The sequence below is a fragment of the Mycteria americana genome, chromosome 7 (genome assembly GCF_035582795.1).
Source record: "Mycteria americana isolate JAX WOST 10 ecotype Jacksonville Zoo and Gardens chromosome 7, USCA_MyAme_1.0, whole genome shotgun sequence".
In the NCBI taxonomy this organism is placed as follows: Eukaryota; Metazoa; Chordata; class Aves; order Ciconiiformes; family Ciconiidae; genus Mycteria; species Mycteria americana.
The window spans coordinates 30,739,024-30,761,223 of NC_134371.1; the positions used below are offsets into that span (position 1 = coordinate 30,739,024).

The window sequence follows — 22,200 nt, forward strand, 5'->3', positions numbered from 1 at the left end:
ATAAAGTGTTTTTATTTTAAAAATCAAACCAAAATAACTAACTTAGTTCCAATGCTAGATTAAAACCTTCCAGCTGCATTACATACTGTGCTGGCTGTGGGGCAGGAGGCAGGGGGCTGCTATGCTGGCTCGCAGCAGGGCCACGGTTCCCGTTGCTGCAGGGACAGGGCCTGTGGCAGTTCTGACTGGGCCCAGGGGCTGTGCTGAAATGGGACTGTCCCAGGGCAGGACCACCTCCACGTTTGCAGCCCGTGGCTGACAAGGCAGAGGTACAAACATTTTCTGACCACAGCCCCAAACCCTCTCTTCCCTCATGGACAGCAGAGCCTGTTGTGGCTTTCCCCTTGCCCTGCTCTTCCAGGCAAGGGCTAGCTTCCTCTCATGCCCTGGGGAGGCAGGACTTCCATGCTCACCTTGCAGCAGGGAGGCTAGAGCAGGAACAGTAGCCTTGGAGGAAAATGAGGCATGTCCATCTCTGACTTTGATTCTCTTCTGGGTGCAGAGCTAGAGTCAGGGCAGGAGGGGAGCATCACAAATGGCTAGCTGGTCAGGGCTTTACTGGCTCCCAGGCTGCTGCCAGATGCCTCAGCAGCCACTCTTACACTGCTCTGGGGAGGGAGAGGGTAGTGCTAGGAACACCAAAGCTCCTGGGCCTGTTCTGCTCTGAGAGCATCTTCTGGGCTGCAGCTTGACACACGTGGCTGAACAACAAAGGGCCCTGCAATGCTCGCAGGAGGAGAGCTGCCCCGCAGGGATGCCCCCCATGCTGCTCAGGAAATAACACTCTCTACCATAACTATGATATATCTCTGGTATGTATTAATTTATAATATACAGTGTGTACGTTAATACACAAATCTATGTTTAACTAGTGTTGTCATACAAACTCACAAAAACTAGGAAAGTTTCTAAGCTACACTTTTTCCTTGCCTGCCCTGCCACAGTTGGTGGGGCAGCCACTGCAGGGCCTTGCCCGGTGGTCCTCTCCTCCACAAAAAACACAGCAGTGGCATTGCGGCACCAGCTGGTGCCACAGGGAACACAAACACTGCGAGTGGCTCAGGGGGATGGTACATGGAGCTTGCTTCGTCACCAAGCCCCTACTGTGCCCTGTGCTTGGAAGAGAGTAGTGTCAGAACAAGCATGGTGTTATGCCTCAGCTGACAAACTTCACTCTACAGATCATTTTTAAAATTCTTTCTAGGTGCTCTATCGCTTTCCAAGCTGGAAACTTGGTTAAAACCAGGGATTTTTTTACAAAGCAAAGAAAAAAAAAAAGGCATGCAGTAGAAGCTGCCTCAATTTCCCCCCAGTAGAGCAGAGGAGACAGGGATGCACCTCCAGTGGCTGTGCTCACCTCACTGCTTGGGGGAGCTGCTCGCTATTTCTAACTCATCTACATAGGAAAGGTCTCTTCCTACCACATTTTTGTGGGCCACAGTTCAGGTGATAGCTAAGGCTTTTTGGTCTGCATTAAACTGTTTTATTTGGGGGCTACAGGTAATTTATAACCTTGGATTATGAAAACAGGTTGGTGCAGATGCTGGTGGCAGGGAGCTGGGCTCAGCCCTGCTGATGCCTGAGCAGAGCTGGAAGCCCATGGCTCATGCAGAGCAGCTGGGGGGCCGAGCAGGCTGGGCCCCTTGGGAGGCAGCCAGCCAGCCGCAGTACACTGGCACTCAGCTCCTTGGGGACAGAGCGGTGGCCAGAGTAAGGCAAGCCAGAGTGAAGGCAGTGCTGGTCTGGCAGAGGGAAGGGAGCACTGCTCAGCGTGCCGATCCGGCTGTCCCTAATGGGCTGGAGGAGAGGGAGAGGCTGATGCCAGGCAGGAAGGTTCCCCTGCTGTGTTCAACCCAGAGAGCAGATCTGATCTTCCTGGTGTTTCAAAAGCCCTTAGATGTGGAAAGATGAAGCTTCTACTGCTTGGAACCCTGTGAAGGAGCAGGAGGAGAATGAGCTGGTGTGCAGAGTCCCCTAAAAGCTCTGCAGCTGCCTCTTCCCATGCTGTGCACCTGTCTCAGGCTAGGAGAAAGGGACCTGCCCCCTCCAGGGCTCCAGCCTTTGCCTTGCACGGGCAGGAGGCAGTGCCCAGGAATCTCTTGTTCATGGGGCTTGCAGAGGTGCGGGGGAGTAGAGCATTGCCTTCTGTTCCTCCACCCCAGCCACAACCAGGAACTCTCAGGCACGTGCAGCAGCTGGAGAGCCCTCGCACCCCCTCAACACAGCAGCATGAGCCTGGGCTGCACCATGGCCTCCACCCTTCTCCTCCCCAACATCCTGTGCAGGGGTGCAGGCTGCCCCTGCCTGCAGCTGAGGAGGGCCTGAAGCATGTACTTACTCTATGGCTTCTTCAGTGTGTGACTGTTGCTTGGTTTTCTGAAAGAGAAGGGAGGAGAGCACCATCAGCCCTGCAGCCCCTCAGCCATCACTCGCAGGGAGGGCACGCAGAGCTGGTGTCTGAACCTCAGTCATGCACTCCTCATACTCTGTTCTGTACAGGGTACCTGCACCTGTCTCTCAGCCCACCCCCAGCCTGGGCACACCTGCACATGCTGGGCAACACCAGCTGGCTGCATCCTCCCATCCTGGGCCACTGGAAAGCCAGCACAGTGCTGTTAGCTGTACCTGCTGGTTGTCTTCTCAGAACCGGTGCTCTCGCAGCTCTCCTTGTAGCAGAAGTCCTGGTGTACCTTGTAGACTCTCCTGTACCTGCACACACAGCAGAGGGACGAGTTGTAGGGAATAACAGGGACAGATCTGCTATTATAAGTGTAAGGGCAGGGGGGAGTCTGGGGGTCTCCCCTGTTTCGTTCCAGGCTGTGGTAGCCAGCCTTGGTAGGAATGGGACTGAGCCTGCTATGCCTGAGGGCTGATCCCATGCAGCCAGGCCCTTGCACTTCCATTGCAGGGGGTGGGGGACAGAGCAGAGGCCCCCATGCCCTGGCATTGCAGCAGGGCTGGCCCCAGCCCTCTGCCTGCAGTTGGAGAAGCAGCTAGAAGCTGGGCTGGCAGGCAACAGGCAAGGATCCACTGCTGCTTGGGGGGGGTCACGCACACCAAATCCAACCTCGCTGCCATGTAGGTGGGTAACACCACTACGAGGCTGTCATTTCAGCAACACCCTGCCCTGAAATGCAGTTGGTGGGGCAGCCCCAGGGCCTAGAGGGCAGACAAGGCTGCTCAGCCTGTGCTGGGGAGGGGGCAGCTGCAGCCACCTGGCAGCTGCCAGCCAGGGTCTGAGATGGCCTCACACTCACTCTCCCTTCCCCAGAGCTGAGCTGTGGGGAGACATCCCCACAAGGGGAAGGGGGGAGCACAACCCGCAGGCAGTACTCACAGGTAGTGGCAGGTACCTCCTTCCCACACAGGGAATGACTTGGTTTCCGAGTACAGCCGCGTGCACGAGTGTGGCACCTTCTTGCAGGCTGCTTAGGGAACAGGAGAGGGGAGCTATCAACAAGCCCATCTCTGGCCCTGCCTGCCTGTGCCCTGTGACAGGGGGCCAGCGAGGCCCCCCTGGCTTCCCCTCTGCTGTCCTGGAGGGCTAGGCTTAACAGAGCTGGCCTGCCAGGAGAAGCAGAGCCCCCAGCCTCGCAGTGCCCAGATAACTACGTGGGCAGGGCAGGAGCCTGGCTTGCCAGGCTGCCTAGCAGAAGTGGAGGGCTTGGCCAGAAGCAGGGAGCAGACCTGCACTCCCAGATCTGCCCGAACTGGCAAGAGCAGGGCCCAGCCCCTGTCTCCGCTGTTGGCACAGCGCAGCCCTCTCAAGCGGAGCCTGGGCATGGTGGGAGCCCCCTTGGCTGGGAGGAGCCAGGTGCTGACAGGGTGTGCTCGGTGACCTGCGCCCTGGGGGACCTGTGGCTGGGACAGCTGCCCTGCTGTCGGAGCTTGGCCCTCTGACAGCAGCACTGCACTCACCCAGCTCACAGAGCCGGCCCTTGAAGCCCAGGCGGCAGTCACAGTGGTAGGACTCGGCATCTCTGATGCAGGTGCCTCCATTCCTGCAGGGGTTCGTGGAGCAGTTCTGCCCCTCACCTGCAAAACACGTACAGCTGTCAGACCCCGGGGCCACAGCACAGCCCTGCCCAACCCCACAGCGTGCCAGGGTGCTCCCAGGGAGAGCTGCAAGTGGGTGAGCAGGGATGGGGCAGCCAGCAGGGGCCCAACACCACGCCCCTTTTGTGCCTCCTGGCAGGGCAGCAACAAGGAGAGCAGGCTGGTGCCGAGCACCCTGCCTGCCTGCAGGTCCTGGGCTGGGTCCCTGCTGCTCATGTGTCTCCCCCTAGACTTACTCTTGCTCTTTGCCTCATGCAGCTTCAGTGCCAGACTGCCCTGGCTGGACACCTCCACGTTCTCCAGCTTCACTGGAGCCTCCGGCTCTGGGCAACGAGAGGGTCAAATGTCACCTCCAGCCACAGCCAGACCCAAAGGCAGCCCCTCCGGTAGGATCCAGCCTGCCCGCAGCACCAAGGATCTGGTCAGGCCTGAGACACTGTTTTACCCCTTCCCAGTTGGCACCCCTAGAATTAGGGTGACCACCTCACCCTTCCTGGAGGGCTGTGGGACATGGAGCCCTGGGGAGGCAGGGACAGAGCAGAGATGTGCAGCAAGCCCAGGGCTGCCATCAGGTGTGCCAGGCCCCTTCCCCACTCTGTGGCATGGGGTTCCCAGGCCTGGTAGGATATCTTGGGCTGGCACTTGTATCCCTGGTGTTCTGGGGTGGCAAACAGGAGGCTGGTCCTGGGCTAGCGAAGGGCATCTTACCCAGGCACCCTCCTCAAGTGTGAGACTGTGCTTGGCAGCGGGGGCTCAGGCTGCTGGGCAGGCAGGGGCTGTGCTGGAGGGCCACGGGGTGGCTGCCTGGGCTCCTACTGCTGTTGGCAGGGGAGAAGGTCAGCCTGTGCTACAGCTAGCATCACCTCTCATCACCGAGGGTCCCTCTCTGGGCTCCACAACTGGCCATGTGTCACCGCTCTCCCTGGGCAGGGGTCTAGTGAGCAGGGCAGATGTTTGTCTGCCCAGCAAGAGGCGAGAGGGTTCTGCTCTCCTCTATGGCTCCCCCAGCCCTACAGCGGCCTGCCTGGCTGCCACTCCATCCTGGGTGTAGGCATAAGAGATGGCACTGGGTGACAGGAGGGGCCCAGAAAGGCAGCAGAGCACTTACGTGTCTTCACAGTGATGGATTTGCTTAACACAGTGCTGAACCTGGTGCTGATCCTCCCTCTGCCATCGACCAGCTCAGTGAACCTGGGACAGGAGAGCCATGAGGGTACAGGGTACACTGTGGGACCCCCAGGCCACAGCCACCCCATGTGCTAGGGCTGGAGGCAGCTGGATAAAGCACTTGCTGGTGGCATGAGGCTTGGTGCAGGCTCAGCTGTGGGCAGCATGGGGGACCTGCTCACAGGGCAAGGGCCTGCCTGGCTGAGGGCCCCAGTGGGTGGGCAAGAGGCACAACCCAGCAGGAGCGTGGCTTGACCCTGTGCACACCCGGACAAGGGAGCTGGGAAAAGGGGCTGTGTTCAGCCCAATGCTTGGGCAGAGTGCTGGTTGAAGAGCCAGGGGTGCTGCTGTCAGGGCAGCACCTACCTGGGGGCTGGCGAGGGCTCCTCAGCTGTGTCACGATCTGCTAGCAAGCGGAGTTCAGGCAGGAAAGCTGGGGGCAGCCTGTTGCGCAAGACCCGGGGGTGTCCAGCTTGGCTCCACCGTCTCTCTGGAGCCCCATCCCTCTGCACTGCAGACCAAAGGGTTAGGTTTAGTGGGAGGTAGGCCATGAGTCTGCACTGCAACCCAACTCCCAGCCAGTCCCCTCATCCTCAGGCTGCCATTTAGGGCTGTCCGGGGACATGTGCATACTCTCCACATGCCTGGGCACCCTGCAACCCCCAGCTCCCTTTGCAGGGGACCTGCATCCTGTGCCTGCTGCAGGCACCCGGTTCTAGGGCAGCAAGTCCCCACGGGCTCGTTACTGTTGGTCAACTGGCTTCCTACCCCCCTGCCCCACTTGCCCATTAGCCCATTGTCTCCCTTGTGCTGCAGCAAACTGACAGTGCCCCAGCGAGCCAGGCACTCACAGGTGGTGACGTAGAGGTAGATGGGCTCACTGTGCACTTGACCTTGCTCTGTGTTCTGCACAGCCGTCACGGACAGGCGGTACCGCTGCCCAGGGAGCAGGTCCCGCACCATGTAGGTCACAAGCTTCCCATTGGGCACATAGCGGCTCTTCACGCTCTGAGCAGTGGTGACATTGATGATGTACGCCTCCACAGCACCAGCAGGTGGCTGCTCCCACGCCATGGACACAGAAGTAGTGGTGATGCGGGAGGCGGTGAGGTTTTGGGGGGGGAGAGGCCCTGGGGCAGGCAGGAGGTGGGGAGAAAAGGAGTCAGTGCTGGTGTCCTTGAATGGCGACCACGTTACTTGCTCACACACCACCTAATAAGCATTCCAGGGCCTCAGCTTGCCTGGCCATGCCCCAGCCAACCCTCAGCTCAGCTCCAGCCGTGCAATGCACTGGGAGGAGATGCTCAGCACTAGGTCCCTGGCAAGGGGGGCAGAGCCTCACTGCACCCTGGCACCCAGATCTGGCCCTTGTCCTCTGGCTGCCATACAGGAGGGGATGAATCAGGCCCATACAGGCTCCACATAGGGCTGAGCTCATGCTGGTCTTGGGCAGTGAACGACATCTGAAAGGGGAGGATGTGCTGCTGCCTTGCCTGCCCTTCCTGAGGGCTGCCTGCACGCCTCCTACACGCCATGCTGGCCAGACAGGCTGGCAGCTTATGCACCTTCCCCTCCCTGCAGCTTTCCTGCTGGCCATGAGCCATGGCTGCCCTGTGCCTGCCAAGCCCCAGGGCCCCTGCAGCAGTGGGGGGGTGGCAAAGGCAATCCCACTCACTTGTCCATACGTGGAAGGGGGCCATGGCCAGACTCTCTGAGGGGTGGTCTTCCATCCCCAGGCCGCTCAGCGTTGTGACATGGACAATGTACCTCTCTCCTGGCTGCAGGTCCCTGTGGAGGAGGAAGGCAGGGTGGGAAGGGGAAAGGTGGGCAGCCCGGGAGGGCCAGCTGGCCTGGCACCTGTCCGCCGCCCCACTCACAAGAAGGTATACTTGGCCACGCTGCTGTTCAGCTCCACAGTGCGGTCTACCAGGTCACCCGGCTGGCGGATGGCAACACGCACCCTACTAACGGTGGAGTGCTTGAGCCGGTGGAGAGCCCATTGCACCGTGATGGCACTGGCCGTCACATTCGTGATCTCAAAGCCTTCCACCGGACGCGGTCCTGGCCAGAGCAAGCAGAGAGGGCTGCAGTCAGCTGCTGGTCATCGCAGGTTGCCTCATCCATCCCTCCCACATGCCCCTATAGAATGGCTTCCCCAGCAGGAGCAGCTCAGCACCACCTACCCTGCCAGACTTGTGCTCTCCCATCCTCACCACCTGCAGGCAGGCGGGAGGTGTGGGCAGGCAGGAGTCGCATCCATCTGCCTGCCTGCAAAGGCCTTATGCCATCCGTGGCACCCCTCGGGCTGTCCTCCTCTGCCCCCAGCCTCCTGACAGCAGCTCCAAAGGGGCTGCAGTGCCTGGGCCTGGCCCTAAGTCCACTGCACGCCCCAGGCAGCTGTCCTGAGCCTGGTTCTCACTGCCCCTGGCATCCAGCCCTGGCTCAAGGCCTCCCAAGATGCCATGGCCAGGGGCACAGACCCCTGCTGTGCCCAGCACCATGCCTGCCTTCTCCTCCCCTGGGCTTCACTCAGTCTCAGCCCACTGGGGGGATGTAGCCCACAGGCTGGGCTTTCCCACCACCATGCCCCTGTTGTTAGAGGGCAGCTTTTCTAGGTCTAATCCCTTCCCATCCTCAGTTTGCACTTGATTTCTACATCCACCTGCCCTAGAAAGCAGGACTGCAACTGCTTCACCTGCCCATCCCCCCACAAAGACATTACTGTGCCCCCTTCCCTCTGCCCACAGAGCAGAGGTCCTTGCCAGCCTCTGCCCTCTCTAGTGTCCCCACACCAAGCCCAGTGGGATGGCAGAGTGACTCGCCCACAGGGCTCGTTGTTGGCAGACATCACCCAGCCCCGCTGCATGGCTGGCACAGGGGCTTCTCCAGCTCAGCCAAGCAGCCCTGGGGACCTGCGCTACCCTTGGCCCAGTGACAAGGACTAACCAGTGCAGCGGGCGCAGCCTGGCCCTGATGAACAGGATCCAGGAGTAGTCCCCACTGCCAGCTCCCTTACCAGCCCCTGGGCAGGGGCCCAGTGAGCCATGTGGGGTTCAGACTCCTTTTACTCACAGCAAAGAGAACAGCAATTCTCTGTGCCAAGCGCTTTCCAAAGACCCCCAGCTGGATTTTAGGATCTGCACCACCAAACCTGCCGGGGTTTGGCACAGGCCCAGACTGCAGCTGGAACAGGCAGCAGAAGCCCTGGTGCCTGTGGGGGCCACGCATGCTCACGACCATGATCCCCCCGGGGACGCTACTCACTAGTGCGCGTGGTGAGCATGATGGGCCTGCTGATATCATTCTTGTTGTTCACGTTGCGTTTGACTGAAAAGACAGAAATATTGTAGGCTCTGCCGGAGGCTAGTGCCCGCAATTGGTGGGCAGAACGACTTCGGTCCACAAAATCTGTCCTGCGGTAAGAGCCGTCGAGGGATACGTACGTCACGGCGTAGCCGTCAATGAGTTGCCTGGCGGCTGCGTCCTCAGGTGGGTGCCAAGAAATCAACACACCAGTGTCCTCCACCCTTTCCACCTTTAATGAGGTTGGTGGCAGCAATTCTTCAGGGTGTGGGCAAAAGCAAAGGGGAGAGGTAACGCCATGAATCTTTAGATAACAGACCCCGGCAGCAAGAGGCAGAGAGGCAGCGATGGAGGACGGGGCCGTTGCTCTCTCTCTCTGCGCACCTGGCAGGGGCACTGCGGGCACCAGCCACCACTGGCCTGGCAGGCACCCAAGGAGCCAGGGTGCCAGGAGCACTGCCAGCCACTGTGACCTGGCAGCACTGGCGGTCGAGCGCTTGCCGCCACCTGCCGGGCCTAGGGTGCCGGCAAGATGGGGTGAGGGGCCCCGGAGACGCCACTGCTGGCAGCAAGAGGCTTCCCTCGGACACCTCGGCCTCCCCTCCTGAGGGCATCCGAGGGGATGACCATCACTGCAGGGAGCCAGTAAAACCTGTTCCCCACGTCCTCATGCCAAGCCTGGCACCTGCGGCAGCAGCTCAGCATGCCAGCACCCACCCGCGGCATGGATGGGGCCCGGGCTGCCCCCCCAGAGAGACAAGGCCCCAGCCCTGCCCGCCTCAAGGAGAGCTGCTGGTCCCAAACAGTGTCGAGCCCTCCGTGGGCAGTGGCCACCACCAGGCCGTTGTCGAGCCCCGCGCCACATCCTGGTGCTGCTCCTGAGGGCCTTTACCTTTTTCGCAGCTCTTGCCTGTGTAGCTGACTTTGCAGGTGCAGCTGTGGGTGCCATTGCCAGGCAGGCAGTAGCCTCTGCTCCCGCAGGGGCTGGAGAAGCAGGGGTCGCTGGCTGCAGGAGAAGCGCCAGGCCCGGCAGTATTAGCAGTGCCAGCTGGCCAAGTGGCCCTGTGCCGAGCCACCCTGCCCACCTCACCTGTCTCACAGTGGTAGCCGAAGAAACCCTCCAGGCACACGCAGAGGTAGGAGCCCCTGTAGCTCTCGCATTCCCCTCCATTTCGGCAAGGGCCTGACTCACAGGCATCCACTTCTGGAGGCAGGAGGAGGCTGGTGGTGAGTGGGGGCCCCCAGCATGCTGGCAGCCAGCTCCCGCGGGTGAGCGATGGCAGTGACCCCCTGAGCGGGCAGCAGAATGGCAGCCCAGGGCTTGGCACAGTCAGTCTGGACCCAGAATCCCACCCAAGCGCTGTGGCGGCCACATCCAGGGGGTGGATGCCTTCAAAAGGGGATCCATCACTGGCAGACACCTTGTTCCTTGCTCCCTCCCCACCAGAGCAGTTTCAGCTCTGCCCCCGAAACCGCAGGCAAGGAGGCGTGACAGGCAGCAAGTCCCCAGAGCGATGGCTCAGGGTCAAAGTGCCCAAGACAGCAACGAGCCACCTGGCTCGGTGCTGGTCCCGGCCGCATCCCGGTGCCCAGTCCAGCCTCCCACCACCCCAGGAAGGGCGAGTCCCTACCTGTCTCGCACTGGGTCCCCACAAAGCCCTCAGGACAGTAGCAAGCAAAGGACCCAGGGAGGTCCCGGCAGGTTCCGCCGTTCTTACAGGGCTCTGACTGGCACTCGTCGACATCTGGGGAGCGGTGGGAGGACAGGCACTGGCTCAGCACAGCAATGGGGTCAGTGGCAGGGGACAGGGGGCTCAGAGAGGCAGCGCTTCTCCCGCAGGATGCGGAGCCTCCCCACGTCACTCACTACCCCCAAGCCCACCAGCCAGGAACAGCCCTAATCCTGAGGCCATTGGGAGCCCATTACCCCATGCCTGCCCCTGCGCAGGGGCTGCAGTGGGAGCTGGGCATGGGGACATGTCCACAGGGACATGTGGGGACAGCTGGCAGTGTGGGGTTGTGCCAAGAGGTCCCGCAGGGTGCCTGCGGCACGTCCCCTCCTCTAACCCCTGGCGGGCATCCCACCTTCTCCCACCACCGTCCTCTGCCAGGCCCTGGGGAGCCAGGCTAGAGCCACCTGCCACAGAGTCCCACCAGCCCCCATGCTGCCTGTCACCCGCTTCAACCAGCACCCACACGCAACCATGACCATGTGCATACACACGTGTGCATGCACGAGCACAGTGTGGCCAAAAGTGTGCAACCTCAAGCTGCTTTTTCCTCTGACTCTTGGCCAATAGCTCTGGAGCCATGCAGGGCACTTGCCACCCAGATCCCGAGATCTAGGGCTTCTCTGCACGGGCTTAACACGTGTCAGGAGAAGTCATTGCTCCATCAGTGATGGGGATGCCCGCACAGCATCCATTAGCAGGGGTCACAAGTAGCGCACATGCCCCCACAGCCCTGCCTGCTCCTCTGCCCGACCATGAGCAGCGTCTCCCCACCAGCACATCCCACAGCTGGCCGGGGGCTCCGGAAGAGGAGCACTTGCTGCAGGCTGATCTGAGCGCACAGGCAGGAGACTGAAGCCAGCCCACACAACCACAGGCAGCCCAGCTCCTGGCCGTGGGTTCATGCCCACTGTCATTCCCCAGGGCCTGGGGGGTGAGGAAGGGTTTTCTATGGCTGCCTGCAGTGGCCCCGGAGCATACCAGGCACGGTCTCCTACCCGACTCGCAGTGGTGGCCAGTGTAACCCGGCTCACACAGGCACAGGAACTTGGCGACACGGTCCTTGCACCAGCCACCATTCAGGCAGGGCTGGGACCAGCACTCATTGATCTCTGCAGGCATTTGGGCAGGGGAGAGACAAGGCGAGAGACATGAGCACCAGGCAGGGGTCCCCAGGGGGGCTCTGTCCACAGACACGGGCAGGGGAGGACTGGAGTACATGTCCTGGGGTCACCAAACCATGGTCATAAGCGCAGCCCACTGGGACGGTGCCCCAGGGCTCCTCACCATCACACTCGGGGGGATCACTCCAGACACCTGGCAAGCGGCAGACACGGGGGTGGTTGTGCTGACTGAGGGTGTAGCCCAGCTCACAGTGGTATTCAGCCAGCGAGCCCACCTTGGTGGAGTTGAAAGAGGCCTGGGCATGCTTCACCTCACTGGGGACACCGCAGTCAACCTCTGGGGAGAGACAGGGGGGTGAGTGGGGCCCACAGAGGCACCCCAAGCTCCTGGCTGGCAGGGGCAGCACAAGGCCCTTACCAGACTGGCAGCGCTTCCCTACATAGCCCACTGGGCACGTGCAAGCATAGCCCTTGCCAAGGTCCTCACAGGTAGCGCCATTCTCACAGGGGCTGAAGAAGCACGGGGAGGGCACTAGAAGAGCGGAGCAAAGAGCAACCACTGCAGAGCTGGCAGAGGCCAGAAACCAAAGCCATCCCCTTTCCCCCTCTGGCAGTGCTTCCCTGGCTTCCAGCAGGGTGCAAGAAAGGGTCAAAGCACTTCAAATTACAGGGAAGGAGGTTCAAAGCAAGCAGCAAGGCTCACTTGCTACCGCCATGGCTGTTGGCTCCACCAGCAGCCCCAACACCTCCCCAGGCAGCCCTGCTCACACCTACCAATTTCACAGTGCCGGCCAGTGTAGCCTGGGGGACAGTCGCACTTGTACTTGCCGATGTAGTGGAAGCAGGTGCCCCTGTTCTGGCAGGGCCCCGAGGCGCAAGGGTCTGGCTTACCTGGGGAGAGAGGGCAGGCAGGAGCTGAGCAATGAGCATGGATGACTGTTGCCTCTCCTCCCTGGGGTGGGGGCTGGGGAGCCATACCGATCTCGCAGTGCTTGCCAGTGAAGCGGTAGGGGCAGGTGCAGTGGTACTCGCCATCCGCCTCCCTGCAGGTGCCCCCGTTGCGACAGGGCCCTGTGCTGCAGAGCCGTGGCTTAGCTGCAGAGAGAACGCCGAGAGCAGGGGTCACCCACTGCTGCTGGCACCCTGAGAGCCATCGCCTCCCGCCAGCACCCCACCAAACCCCTTGCTGTGGGAAAGCAGAGCGCACCTAAGCCTCACAGCCCTGGGCTCAGCAACACCATGAAACAACACCCATGCAGACACATGCCGGGGCCTTGCGGGTGCCATGGGCGCATGATGCCAGGGGACTGGTGGCTGTTCCTGAGGCCAGAAGCTCAGGCATGTAAAAAAACTCCAACACTAATGGTGTTCTGCAGGAAACACAACAACTGGATCAGCTACCACAACTGTTAGGGGCTGTGAAGAGAGCCACGCAATCCTCCCTCCACCCTGTGGGATAGGATGGGATGGGATAACCTGCACCCATTTCTAGCTACAGCTCAGCAAGCAGCCGCTCATCTACCACAAGGATCCAAGCTCTTTTCCAGTCCTGGGGCCGGCAGGGAGCTCCATGCAGGTACCTTTCTCACAGTGCTTGCCAAGGAAGCCTTGAGGACACTCGCAGGTATACGAGTCGTCATGAACCTCGCAGGACCCCCCATTCAGGCAGGGCTCCGAGTCACAGGGGGATGGCATTGCTGCAAAGCCAAACACAGGGCCTCACTGAGGACGTATGACCAGGGGTGTGAGGGCTGCTCCCTGGCTGATTACTGTATCCCTGCTCAGCACCCAACCCCTGTTGCATGTCCCTTCCCAGGCTGGTCCCGCATCCCCACAGACAAGACTTACTGTGGTTGGTGCCGTAGTCAGTGTGGCAGACGCACAGATAGCTCCCGCCATACTCCATGCAGTACCCGCCATCCGGGCACTGGGTGTTCATGTTGCACGGTGTGGTGGTGACTTCTGCGAACACATGGCGAGTGCCGGCCTCTGTCAACTGGTGGCAGAATGACATCCAGCCAGCTGCCTGGCCAGAAACTGGGGTCTCCTAACTTTGCAGGGTCTGATGAGATGGGACAGACCCTCTGTACCACATGCCACAGACTGTGTGAAGGGCAAGGGCCAGCCTGGATGCCCAGTGAGCTTTGGAGCAGGAGCGCACGAAGACTGTGGTTCCCTCCCCACCCAGGGGAGCTGGGCTGGGGCCAGGGGCTGGGAGAGGCACGGCTCAAGGGGGAGCGATGGACATAGAAGCGTTGCCTCCTCACCAGGGGACAATATTTCCAGGCTCAAATTCAGTGCATACCCCTGGTACCACGCTAGGCTCAGGTATGGGCAGAGTGTTTCGTTGCTTGCCTGCAGCCTGCCTGGCTCAAGCATTCTGGAGAGGGAGCAAACACAACAAGCAAGAAGCCTTCACCTACCAAATTCACAGAGGAGACCAAAAAACCCAGGCAGGCACTGGCAGATGGTGACGTTCCCCTCCAGACAACTGCCCCCGTTGCGACACTCGCAGCCCTCTGAGAGCTCTGCAAGAGAGGAGATGGGAGGGTGCCAGGACCCCTCCTGCTTGTGGTACTGGGAAAGCCAAGCAGCCTTGCTGGATGCCATCCACAGGGGGAGCTCAGGTGGGTAGCAGCCACGAGCCCCCGCCCCCCAGACATAGTCTCCTTCAGCAGGACAGATCCACTGTTCAGTCCAGGAGCCCTCAATGGGCTCTCCAGGGCTGCTGCTTCTCCTTCTCAGGAGCACAAAGGCTCCCCTAGAGATGTGACATCCCACCACAGAGATCCTCCCGGTACTCACTGTCTCGACAGTCCTGCCCAGCGTAGCCCTCCTGGCATTCGCAGATGTAGCCCTGCTCTGTCTCCAGGCAGCTGCCCGCATTCTGGCATGGGTGGGAGAGGCAGGCACCAGGCACACGGGGCCCGCCTGTGGGGAAGGGGGAGGCTGAGCCACAGCCATCCCAGCCTGGGGCTGGAACACCCTCTCTCCTGGGGGAGGCAGGGCAGAGCTGGTCTAGCCCAGCTTCACACCAGAGACCCCACCATGGCCAAGCAGCCCCGATGGAAGGAGCTCCCTGCCGGCAGCACCATGATCCCTCTGCATACCCTGCCCACCAGCTTTTGGCACTGCCTACGGCCAATGCAGCCCCTTTTTAGCCATTCACCCCTTCCCCCCTAGCTCCCACGAAACCAGCTCCCGTGCCGGGCTGGGCGAGACGTGACTCCACTCACCATACTGGCAGTTGTTGCCATAATAACCCGGGGAGCAGGTGCAGATGTAGCGGCCAGGGCGGATGTAGTTGCACGTCTGCCGGTTCCGGCAGCTCCGGTCCTCGCAGGAAGATGAGTCTGGGGGGGAAAGCAAGCAAGTGATGAGCAGAGCCTGGCCCTGGGAGAGGGGCTGTGATGGCCAGCGGAGCATGGGGGACACAGTCCCTGGTGTGGGTTATCCTGAGGTGCAGGCAGGAGCAGGCACCTGTCTCACAGCGCTGTCCCACGAAGGGCTCCAGGCACACACAGGTGTAGTTATCGACCAGGTCGATGCAGTGCCCACCATTCAGGCACGGGATGGACTCGCACTCATTCACCTCTGCAAGGGGAGGCCGGGAGGGGCAGTCAGGCCGGGCATGGGCACTGCCGGTCCACCCGCTGCCTCCCATCCTGGACGATGCTTGGGAGGGGGAAGGCGATAGCCCGGGGGGGGGGGGGGGGATCAGTGCCACCAGCAACGCCAAGCACTTCCCTCCCAAAATGACAGCCAGGGGTGGAGCAGCGTGGGAAGGCAGCTTGCCAAGGTGCAAAATGTCACCAACCCCCCCACACACCTGCTCCTGCCACCCACCTGTCTGGCAGTCCACCCCTGTGTACCCTGGCTGGCACAAGCATGCTGCTGTCCCATTCACTGCCTGGCACCTCCCGCCGTTCTGGCACACTCTACTCTCACATGGCGACTCTTCTGCAGTGGGACACCGAAAAAAAGAGAGGGGGGGGATCAACCCAGGTGCAGGACCAGCACATGGCATCCTCTGCACACATGGCGATGCTGGGGCCAGGCAGAGCGCGCACCTCGGAGCCACCAACACACCCTCCAGTGGGAGACAGCAGTCGCGTCCCCAGCCACGGCTCTTCCCAAAACTCTTCCTCAGGCAGCTCAGCCCTTTCATCCCCCTGCACCTCTTGGATGCCAGCATGCCATGCTGGGAGTTTCTCCCTCCCTCCCCCAAAAGTCAACTCCCTGCTCTCTTTCTCCACCAGCGCGGAGGCTTGCTGGGAGCCAAATGCTTTGGCAGCACTTCCACCGGTGGGCAGAGGCCAGCAGCAGGGGAAATTGACCACCACAGCCCCTGCCAGGACCGGGAGAGTCCCCGCTGGCTTCAAAGGGCTTGGGACAAGAGCATCACCTGCAAAAGCAGGGCCTCCAAGACTTCTGTTTCAGCACTAACCGCCAGTTTTTCTCACTAAAGGAGCAGTGGTGGGGAGACATGCCGGCGGCAGCGCTGAGCTGAGCCCTTGGCGGAGCAGGCTGCCAGTAGCAGGAAGGGCTCACAGCCAGAGCAAAGTTTCCTTTGCCTGGAGCAAGCTGAAATCCAAGCCGGCGGTGCTCGGCACCCGTCACAAACCACTCAAGCCCAGTGGCTTCTGCAGCCGCCCCAATCTTGAAGATTCCCCCCCCGCAAGCCTGGGGTCTCTGCTCTTCAAGCATGGCAAAGACCCAGCCCCACCACGCCAGCAGCCCCGTGCTCACCGGCCTCGCAGCTGGTGCCTCTGAAGCCCGGCAGGCACCTGCAGCTGAAGCTGCCAGCACCATTGAGGCAGGTGGCTCCGTTCTGACATGGGTGGGAGAGACACTCGTCCACATCTGAAACAGAGCCCCGGGTGGGGGCAGGAGCTCAGGGCAGGGACAGCCACAGGGACAGAGACTGCCAGCACATGACGGTGACACCAGAAGCGAGACCTGCTCCCTGTGACAAAGCACCAGGAGCTTGGGGCCAGCACTCACCAACATGGCACCTCTTCCCAGTAAAGCCAGCCAGGCAGGAGCAGGTGTAGGAGGGGTTGCCCGTGATGCAGTCCTCGATACACTTCCCCCCATTCAGGCAGGGCCGCAGTGTCAGGCAGACAGAGGCTGTGGGGACAGGCGGTGCCCCCCGTCAGCCCGCACCCCGGCAGGGCTCACCCGCCGCCTTCCAGTCACACCAGCACTGGGGTCTGTCTCCGCACCCACCCGGCTCCCCGGGATGCTCAGGGAGCCCACAGGAGCTGCCTGCCTCACGGCAGGGCAGGGTCCACTCCTCACAGGCTCCTCTGGGATGGGGCCAGTTTTATTCCTCCTGTGCAAGGGGGAGAGGCTGCACAGGGTCAGCCCCGCTGGCCAGGGGCACATGGACATGCCCTCGCCTAGCACCCAGGGCAGAGGGAAAGGGGGACAGGAGAGCCCATGTACAGCAAACCCGCCAGCAATGCGAGACACACGCAGATCATGGGTGGGAAAACACGGCTGGGGGGGGGAGCGGGGACAAGGAACAGGAGGCCAGCAGCTCCATGGGGTACATGTCAGTACCACCGGGGTGGGGACCATGGCCCAGCCCTGGCACCCTGGCCCCACGGGGGAGGCTGGCATGCAGCAGCTCTCTGCATGGCTCACCCCAGCCTCCTGGGACTTACAGAGCTGTGCATCCCCCTAGGGTGCAGGTCCCTCGGGCCGTGCCCCTGCCTGTGTGCCGTTACCGCCTTCCCAGCCTCCCTCATCACTCCCCGCAGGCTCTTTTCATCTCAAAAGTCTTCCTCCCCTCCCCATTTGCTCTCCCAGCCCCTTCCCAGCCCCGGGGCACCTGTAAGTGCCATCCCCAGCCACGGCAGGCATTGAGGATGGTCCCCCCATGGCTGCCTCCCCTCCCTCCCCAAGCCCTTCGAGCCATCTCTTCCACCCCGCGGAGGTGGGGGTTGAGGCAGGGAAAGACAGGGCTGGAGAACAGTGTGGGGTTGGGTTGGGAGTTAAATAAACCTAACTGCTGTCCTCTTACTTGTATTGCTGCAGCCCCCCACTTGCACCTGGGCATCATCGATTCTGAACACCCAGCGCCCGGGGATACCCACATTTGTCGTCATCTCCACGTCAGCGATGTCATCGGTGCGGGATCCGGGGATGTTGAAGTAGCGCTTTCCATCACCAGCGTTAAAACCTGCCTGGGAGGACAAGGGCAGAGGGTAAAGAGACATCACTAGCACACAGGGGAAGGCGGCTGGAGCACAAGGGCTCATCTCTCCTGCCACTCAGCACCGCCAGCGGCACTGCTCAGACCAACTGTCCCCTTCCACACGCCACCGGCGAGCACTCAGCCCTGTCCACGCACCAGGACGACAGCCGGCACGACGGGATGAAGCGGCCACCCTGCCTGCTTGGTCCCTCCACTGGGATTCAAGACCCATCCACTTCCTCTCCACCTGCAGCATCCTGCCTGCTGCAGGCTGGCAGGCAGGAAGCCAAGCACAGATCAGCTGCCTGTAAATTCACACATGTGAACGGGTACCGGGGTTTTTGCGGGTGTGGGTGTTGGCTTTTTTTCCCTTAAACACAACAACGCACACAAAGGTGAAATAAAAATACACGCGAAAGCTGTGCTGGCTGTGGCAGCTGCTCTTAAAGGCTGAGGTTAAGAAGGAAAAGGGACCACAAGGCAGCAGCCAAGGCAAAGACCTGTGGTTTCAGGATAACAAAGCCCCCTGTATGAGCACACACGGCTATTTAAGAACTTTAAAAAAAAAAAAAGGAGGGGGAGGCTTTCCACCTCCAAAAAAACCAAACTAGGACCTGCAAGGTCACAGGGCAGATGCACTACCTGGGTACCCTGGGGGCCGCGTTCGCCGCTTACCTGCGCTGCAATGCCGCCGAGCCCAGCAAAGTCCCCCCCACTGCTGGCATGCATACCCGTGGTCCAGGTGATGGACTCATAGTTGAAGATGGTGAAGGAGAGCTTGCCATCTGTGATGAGGACAATCTGAAAAGTGTTTACCTGCAGCAGGGAGGGGAAGAAAGCAGTGAGTGGGCAGGAGGAGGGCAGGCAAGCCAGCCAAAAAACAGCCAGAAAATAAAATGATGGAAAGAGCATTTAGCAAAGGAATGTTTCTTTTTAGCCCCAGTCCTCCTCTGCTAGAAAAGGCAGTTGGGTTTAATTATTTTTAACCCTAAGGTGTTGTGAACCCCCTGCCCAGCACACCCCAGCCAGCAGAACAGCTCTCTTCTCCTCCCGAGGGAACAGGAAAAATGGGGAGAAACATGGTTATTGGGCCCCTGGAAGAAAGGCACCAAACACTGTCTGCAACCGGCTCCTCAGCACAGCCACAGGCAGGCAGGCAAACGCAGCCCTGCTGTTGCCTGAGTAGGGGGATACTGGCGATTTGCAGCTTCCATGTGGCACAAAGAGGAGGGTTTGGTTTTACCAGCCCGGCACTGCTCTGTCACAGCAAGGCATCGTGATGGAGCTGCCAGGGTCAGCTTAGCCCTGCTAACAGCTCCATGCCGCATGCAGCAGGAGTGCCACCGCCACGGAAGGCACCAAAGCTCTGGTGGGATGCTCCTTTTAAAAAAACCAACCAAACAAACAAACAAAAAAAAAAACCCCACAACAAACCCTACCCCTAAACTAATGGCTGCTTTGCCCCAGCTACTCACTGGTGAAAGTGAACTGCCCCCAAAGAAGGTCACTCGGTACCAGGTGGCGATGAAGACCCACTGCGCAGAAAACCCTGGGAACTCAGGGAAATACTGCGTGATATCCCTGCTTGCTCTCTCTAAGATGGGCTGTTCAGTGCTCTCCCGGTAATACACATCGCCCGCCTGCCGGTTATCCACATCTGCCCAGAAAGCAGCCACCACACGCCGGTCCCTGGAGATGGGGAAGGCCACTGGCGTGAACTGTGAGACCTCCTTCAGGAATGAGATGATCCCATTGTTGTTCACCTGCGGAAAGGGAGGGAAAGAAATGGGTGTCCACAGTTGATTCCTGCTGCTGGCAGGAATCCATGTTTTAGAGGTGCTTTCCATTTTACCTTTCTCCCCCCCTCCCTTCCACAAATATTGGAGCACTTCCTCTTCCTGCCCTTGGAAGCAGAGACGTGCCCCGGCACCCGCAGCACCCTGCCCCAGCAGTTCGCTCACTGGAGTGCGGCTGCAGGGAGGCAGCAGCCTGAACAAACCCAGCCCTGTTCTCCACCGTGGCCGGGCCAGGGGAAGGGGGAACAGCTGAGAAAACTGTGGCGGCCCCGGCACTTTAAACAAACAGCGCCCAGCACGCTTGGCCAGCTCATGCCAGTGCTCTTGGCAGGGATGAGGGGCTGTTTTGCTCGCTCCCTGTTCTCTTATGCCTGACACACAGCCTGTAGGGCTGGGGTCTAGGGCCAGGCTGCCACGCTCCTGGCAGGAGGGTCATGCCCGAGCCAGACAGCCACCAGCATAGGATGGGGGAAGCCTTGATAGGCAGCAATTCATCCACTGGCATGAGCAGCGCTCTGAGTGAGCAACAAGCAGTCAAGCTAATGGACTCATGGTCCCCAGGTGACCAAGTGCCACCATTCCATGCAAAGCCCCCAGTGCTGGCTGGGCCTCACAGGCTAGTCATTAAAGCGGGGGATGCCAGACACCTGGGGCAAGATACTGCAAGCTCCAAGCCCTTCCCCAGTACGAATTAACTGGGGCAAACCCAGATTAGGGTCCTGGGATGCCCAGTCCAGTGATGCATGGCGGAGGTGGCTCTCAGCCCAGGGAAGAAGCTGGAGATAGCGGATGCTGCTGTCTGGAGTGCTTGGGGATACAGCAGGAGTGAGGAAGGGGAGGAAAACCCCTGCATGCACTGCTGCCTGAGCAGGCAGCAAGGGTAGGGATCAAGAGGAAACACTCTCACCCTCAGCCCCCAAATTCCCAGGAGGAGACTCTGCCAGCACCCTGCCACACTGGCAACCCCAGTGGGGCAGGGAGCTCCCAGCCACTCAGTTCCCCTGCCTGCAGTGCTGCCCACAAGCGACAGCAGGACAGGTGGGGGGCACACAGCCCCCCAGCTGAGCTCCCCAGTGTGCAGTGCCCAGCTCCAGCAGCACCAGCCCGGCAAGCCCCTGGGCTGCAGCGTGGGAAAGCGGGGGCATAGTGCAGTGAAGAGGCTCTCAAGTAGAGAGAACAGCCCTGGCACGCAGCAGGCAGGGGCAGGCAGCAGTGTCACGCTCGCGTGCCGACAAGGAGCTGGGAGCCAGTGTCCCACCAGGAGCCAGGCTAAAGCCAGCGTGCCTGTGCCCCAGCTGCCCACACGCCCAGGGAGGGGTGGCTGGCCTGTGACAGTCTTGTGCAGCCCCTGGGGAGGGTCCCCAGCCCCTCCATTTGAACAAGGGGCAGTCTTTGCTGTAACTAAGGGGAAGAAGATTCCTGTTTCCCAAAGCCTTCGTAACCCCGCGGTGTCCACAGAGGAACATTCTTCCCCTGATTAAAGCAAGATGTGATAGAGCTAGAGCCAAGAAGGGCTTTTTTTGTTGTTGCTGGTTTTTGCAAAGGAGGAGGAGGTGGTTGGAGGCAGCCCTCGAGGACGGAGGTTTCCAGGTGAGCCCAGCCCCATGCCAGCTCCCCCAGGACAGTAGCTCCCCAGAGAGAAGCAGCCCTGCCACGCGGACACCCGTCTGGCTCCAGCCAGGGCTAAGTCCGGGGCTCCCCACTGCGGGCAAGTGCTTCGTCCAGCATCCCCAGCGTGCCGGGGCCAGCACTCTCGCCAGGGCCAAGGACCCTTGTTGCACCACCCGAGGCAGCCCCGGCCCCGCTGAGCCAGGGGTCCAGCATGCATGCTGAGGCCCGGGCCCCGCTAGATCTCCCCCCGCCCTCAGCACACCGTTATTCCTCTGATGCTCCGAGTTAAATGGGGACCACCCAACGGCCCCCGTGGAAACCCAGATGCACTTGGATTCATCCGAGTGGGACAGTAATTTAAAAATGAAATAAAATAGGAGGCCCCAGGGGAGGCCGTCCCCGCTGCCCCCCGGTACTCACATAGAGACCGGTGTGCCCCGCGCCGAAGAAGGGGAAGGGGACGGAGAGGGGCCGCAGCTCGGAGCCGCCGTCGTCCTGCTTCCGCGTGGCGGCATCGCCCTGCGTGGGCCCGAAGGGATAGAAGTCCGCCAGCGGCACCACGCCGGCCGCCCACAGCCACTCGCCCAGGGCCACCAGCACGGCCCAGCCCGCCAGGCCCCGCATGGCCGCTGGGATCCGCCGCTCGCCTCTCAGGCCGGCACCGGCCGCCGCGGCATGGCGGCGCGGCAGGGGAAGAGCGTCCGCCAACGGGCACGGAGCTCAGAGATGGCGGGCGGAGTTAAGCGGCTTGGAACCAGGCGCCCGCTGCAGCTCAGAGCCCTGCCGCCGCGCCTGGCTCCTTCACCCCGCCAGCCCCGCCCCCCGCGGTTGATTTGCATAGCCCGGGTGCGGTCATCCAATGGGCACTCGGCGCGCCGGGAGGGCGGTGGTAGAGGGGCGGGGTGCGGATGGGAGGGCGCGGAGGAGAGGGGAGGAGGGGGCGGTGGGGGGTACCCCCACGGCGGCCGTGGGGTCCCTCCGCAGGGGCCGGGGGGGAGGGGGCGGCAGAGGACCCCACACAGGGTCGCCCCTGCCGCCCCCTCTCGTCCCAAGCCCCCCGCAGAGGGACCCCTCGCCGCCCCCTCATCCCCCACGGGGGAAAAGTAGCCACCACCCAAGGACATGCATGGGTGCAGAGACCCCCTCCGGGGCCAGCCGCGGCCTCCTCCCCCCCAGCTGCAGTTCAGCAGCGGGTCCCCTCTGCTCCTTTA

The 22,200-nt window shown here is 61.3% G+C and overlaps 1 protein-coding gene across 14 annotated transcripts; it reads right to left on the bottom strand.

Moving 5' to 3' along the window:
- Window position 1: 1 nt before the first annotated feature.
- On the bottom strand, window positions 2–21,789 carry SNED1 (sushi, nidogen and EGF like domains 1). Of its 14 annotated transcripts, none has more exons than XM_075507788.1 (32): window positions 21,410–21,789; window positions 19,058–19,345; window positions 18,258–18,398; window positions 17,409–17,571; window positions 16,385–16,510; window positions 16,130–16,243; window positions 15,227–15,340; window positions 14,861–14,974; window positions 14,617–14,733; window positions 14,186–14,311; window positions 13,804–13,908; window positions 13,229–13,342; window positions 12,961–13,077; window positions 12,359–12,475; window positions 12,155–12,271; window positions 11,544–11,717; window positions 11,255–11,368; window positions 10,158–10,271; window positions 9,617–9,730; window positions 9,419–9,532; window positions 8,488–8,550; window positions 7,101–7,284; window positions 6,899–7,011; window positions 6,075–6,353; window positions 5,590–5,734; window positions 5,165–5,247; window positions 4,293–4,379; window positions 3,919–4,035; window positions 3,338–3,428; window positions 2,626–2,709; window positions 2,339–2,376; window positions 2–1,931 (listed from the first exon to the last, which is right to left on the bottom strand). In XM_075507788.1, exons 1-31 carry the CDS (start codon window positions 21,611–21,613, stop codon window positions 2,340–2,342), a joined length of 3,990 nt encoding a protein of 1,329 aa, XP_075363903.1. In that variant the 5' UTR covers window positions 21,614–21,789; the 3' UTR covers window positions 2–1,931; window position 2,339. The 14 variants fall into 14 exon arrangements, with proteins under 14 accessions (XP_075363903.1, XP_075363893.1, XP_075363892.1 ...); XM_075507778.1 differs by having other exon boundaries at window positions 3,338–3,425; window positions 8,488–8,784; XM_075507777.1 differs by having other exon boundaries at window positions 8,488–8,784.
- Between the last annotated feature and the right edge of the window lie 411 nt (window positions 21,790–22,200).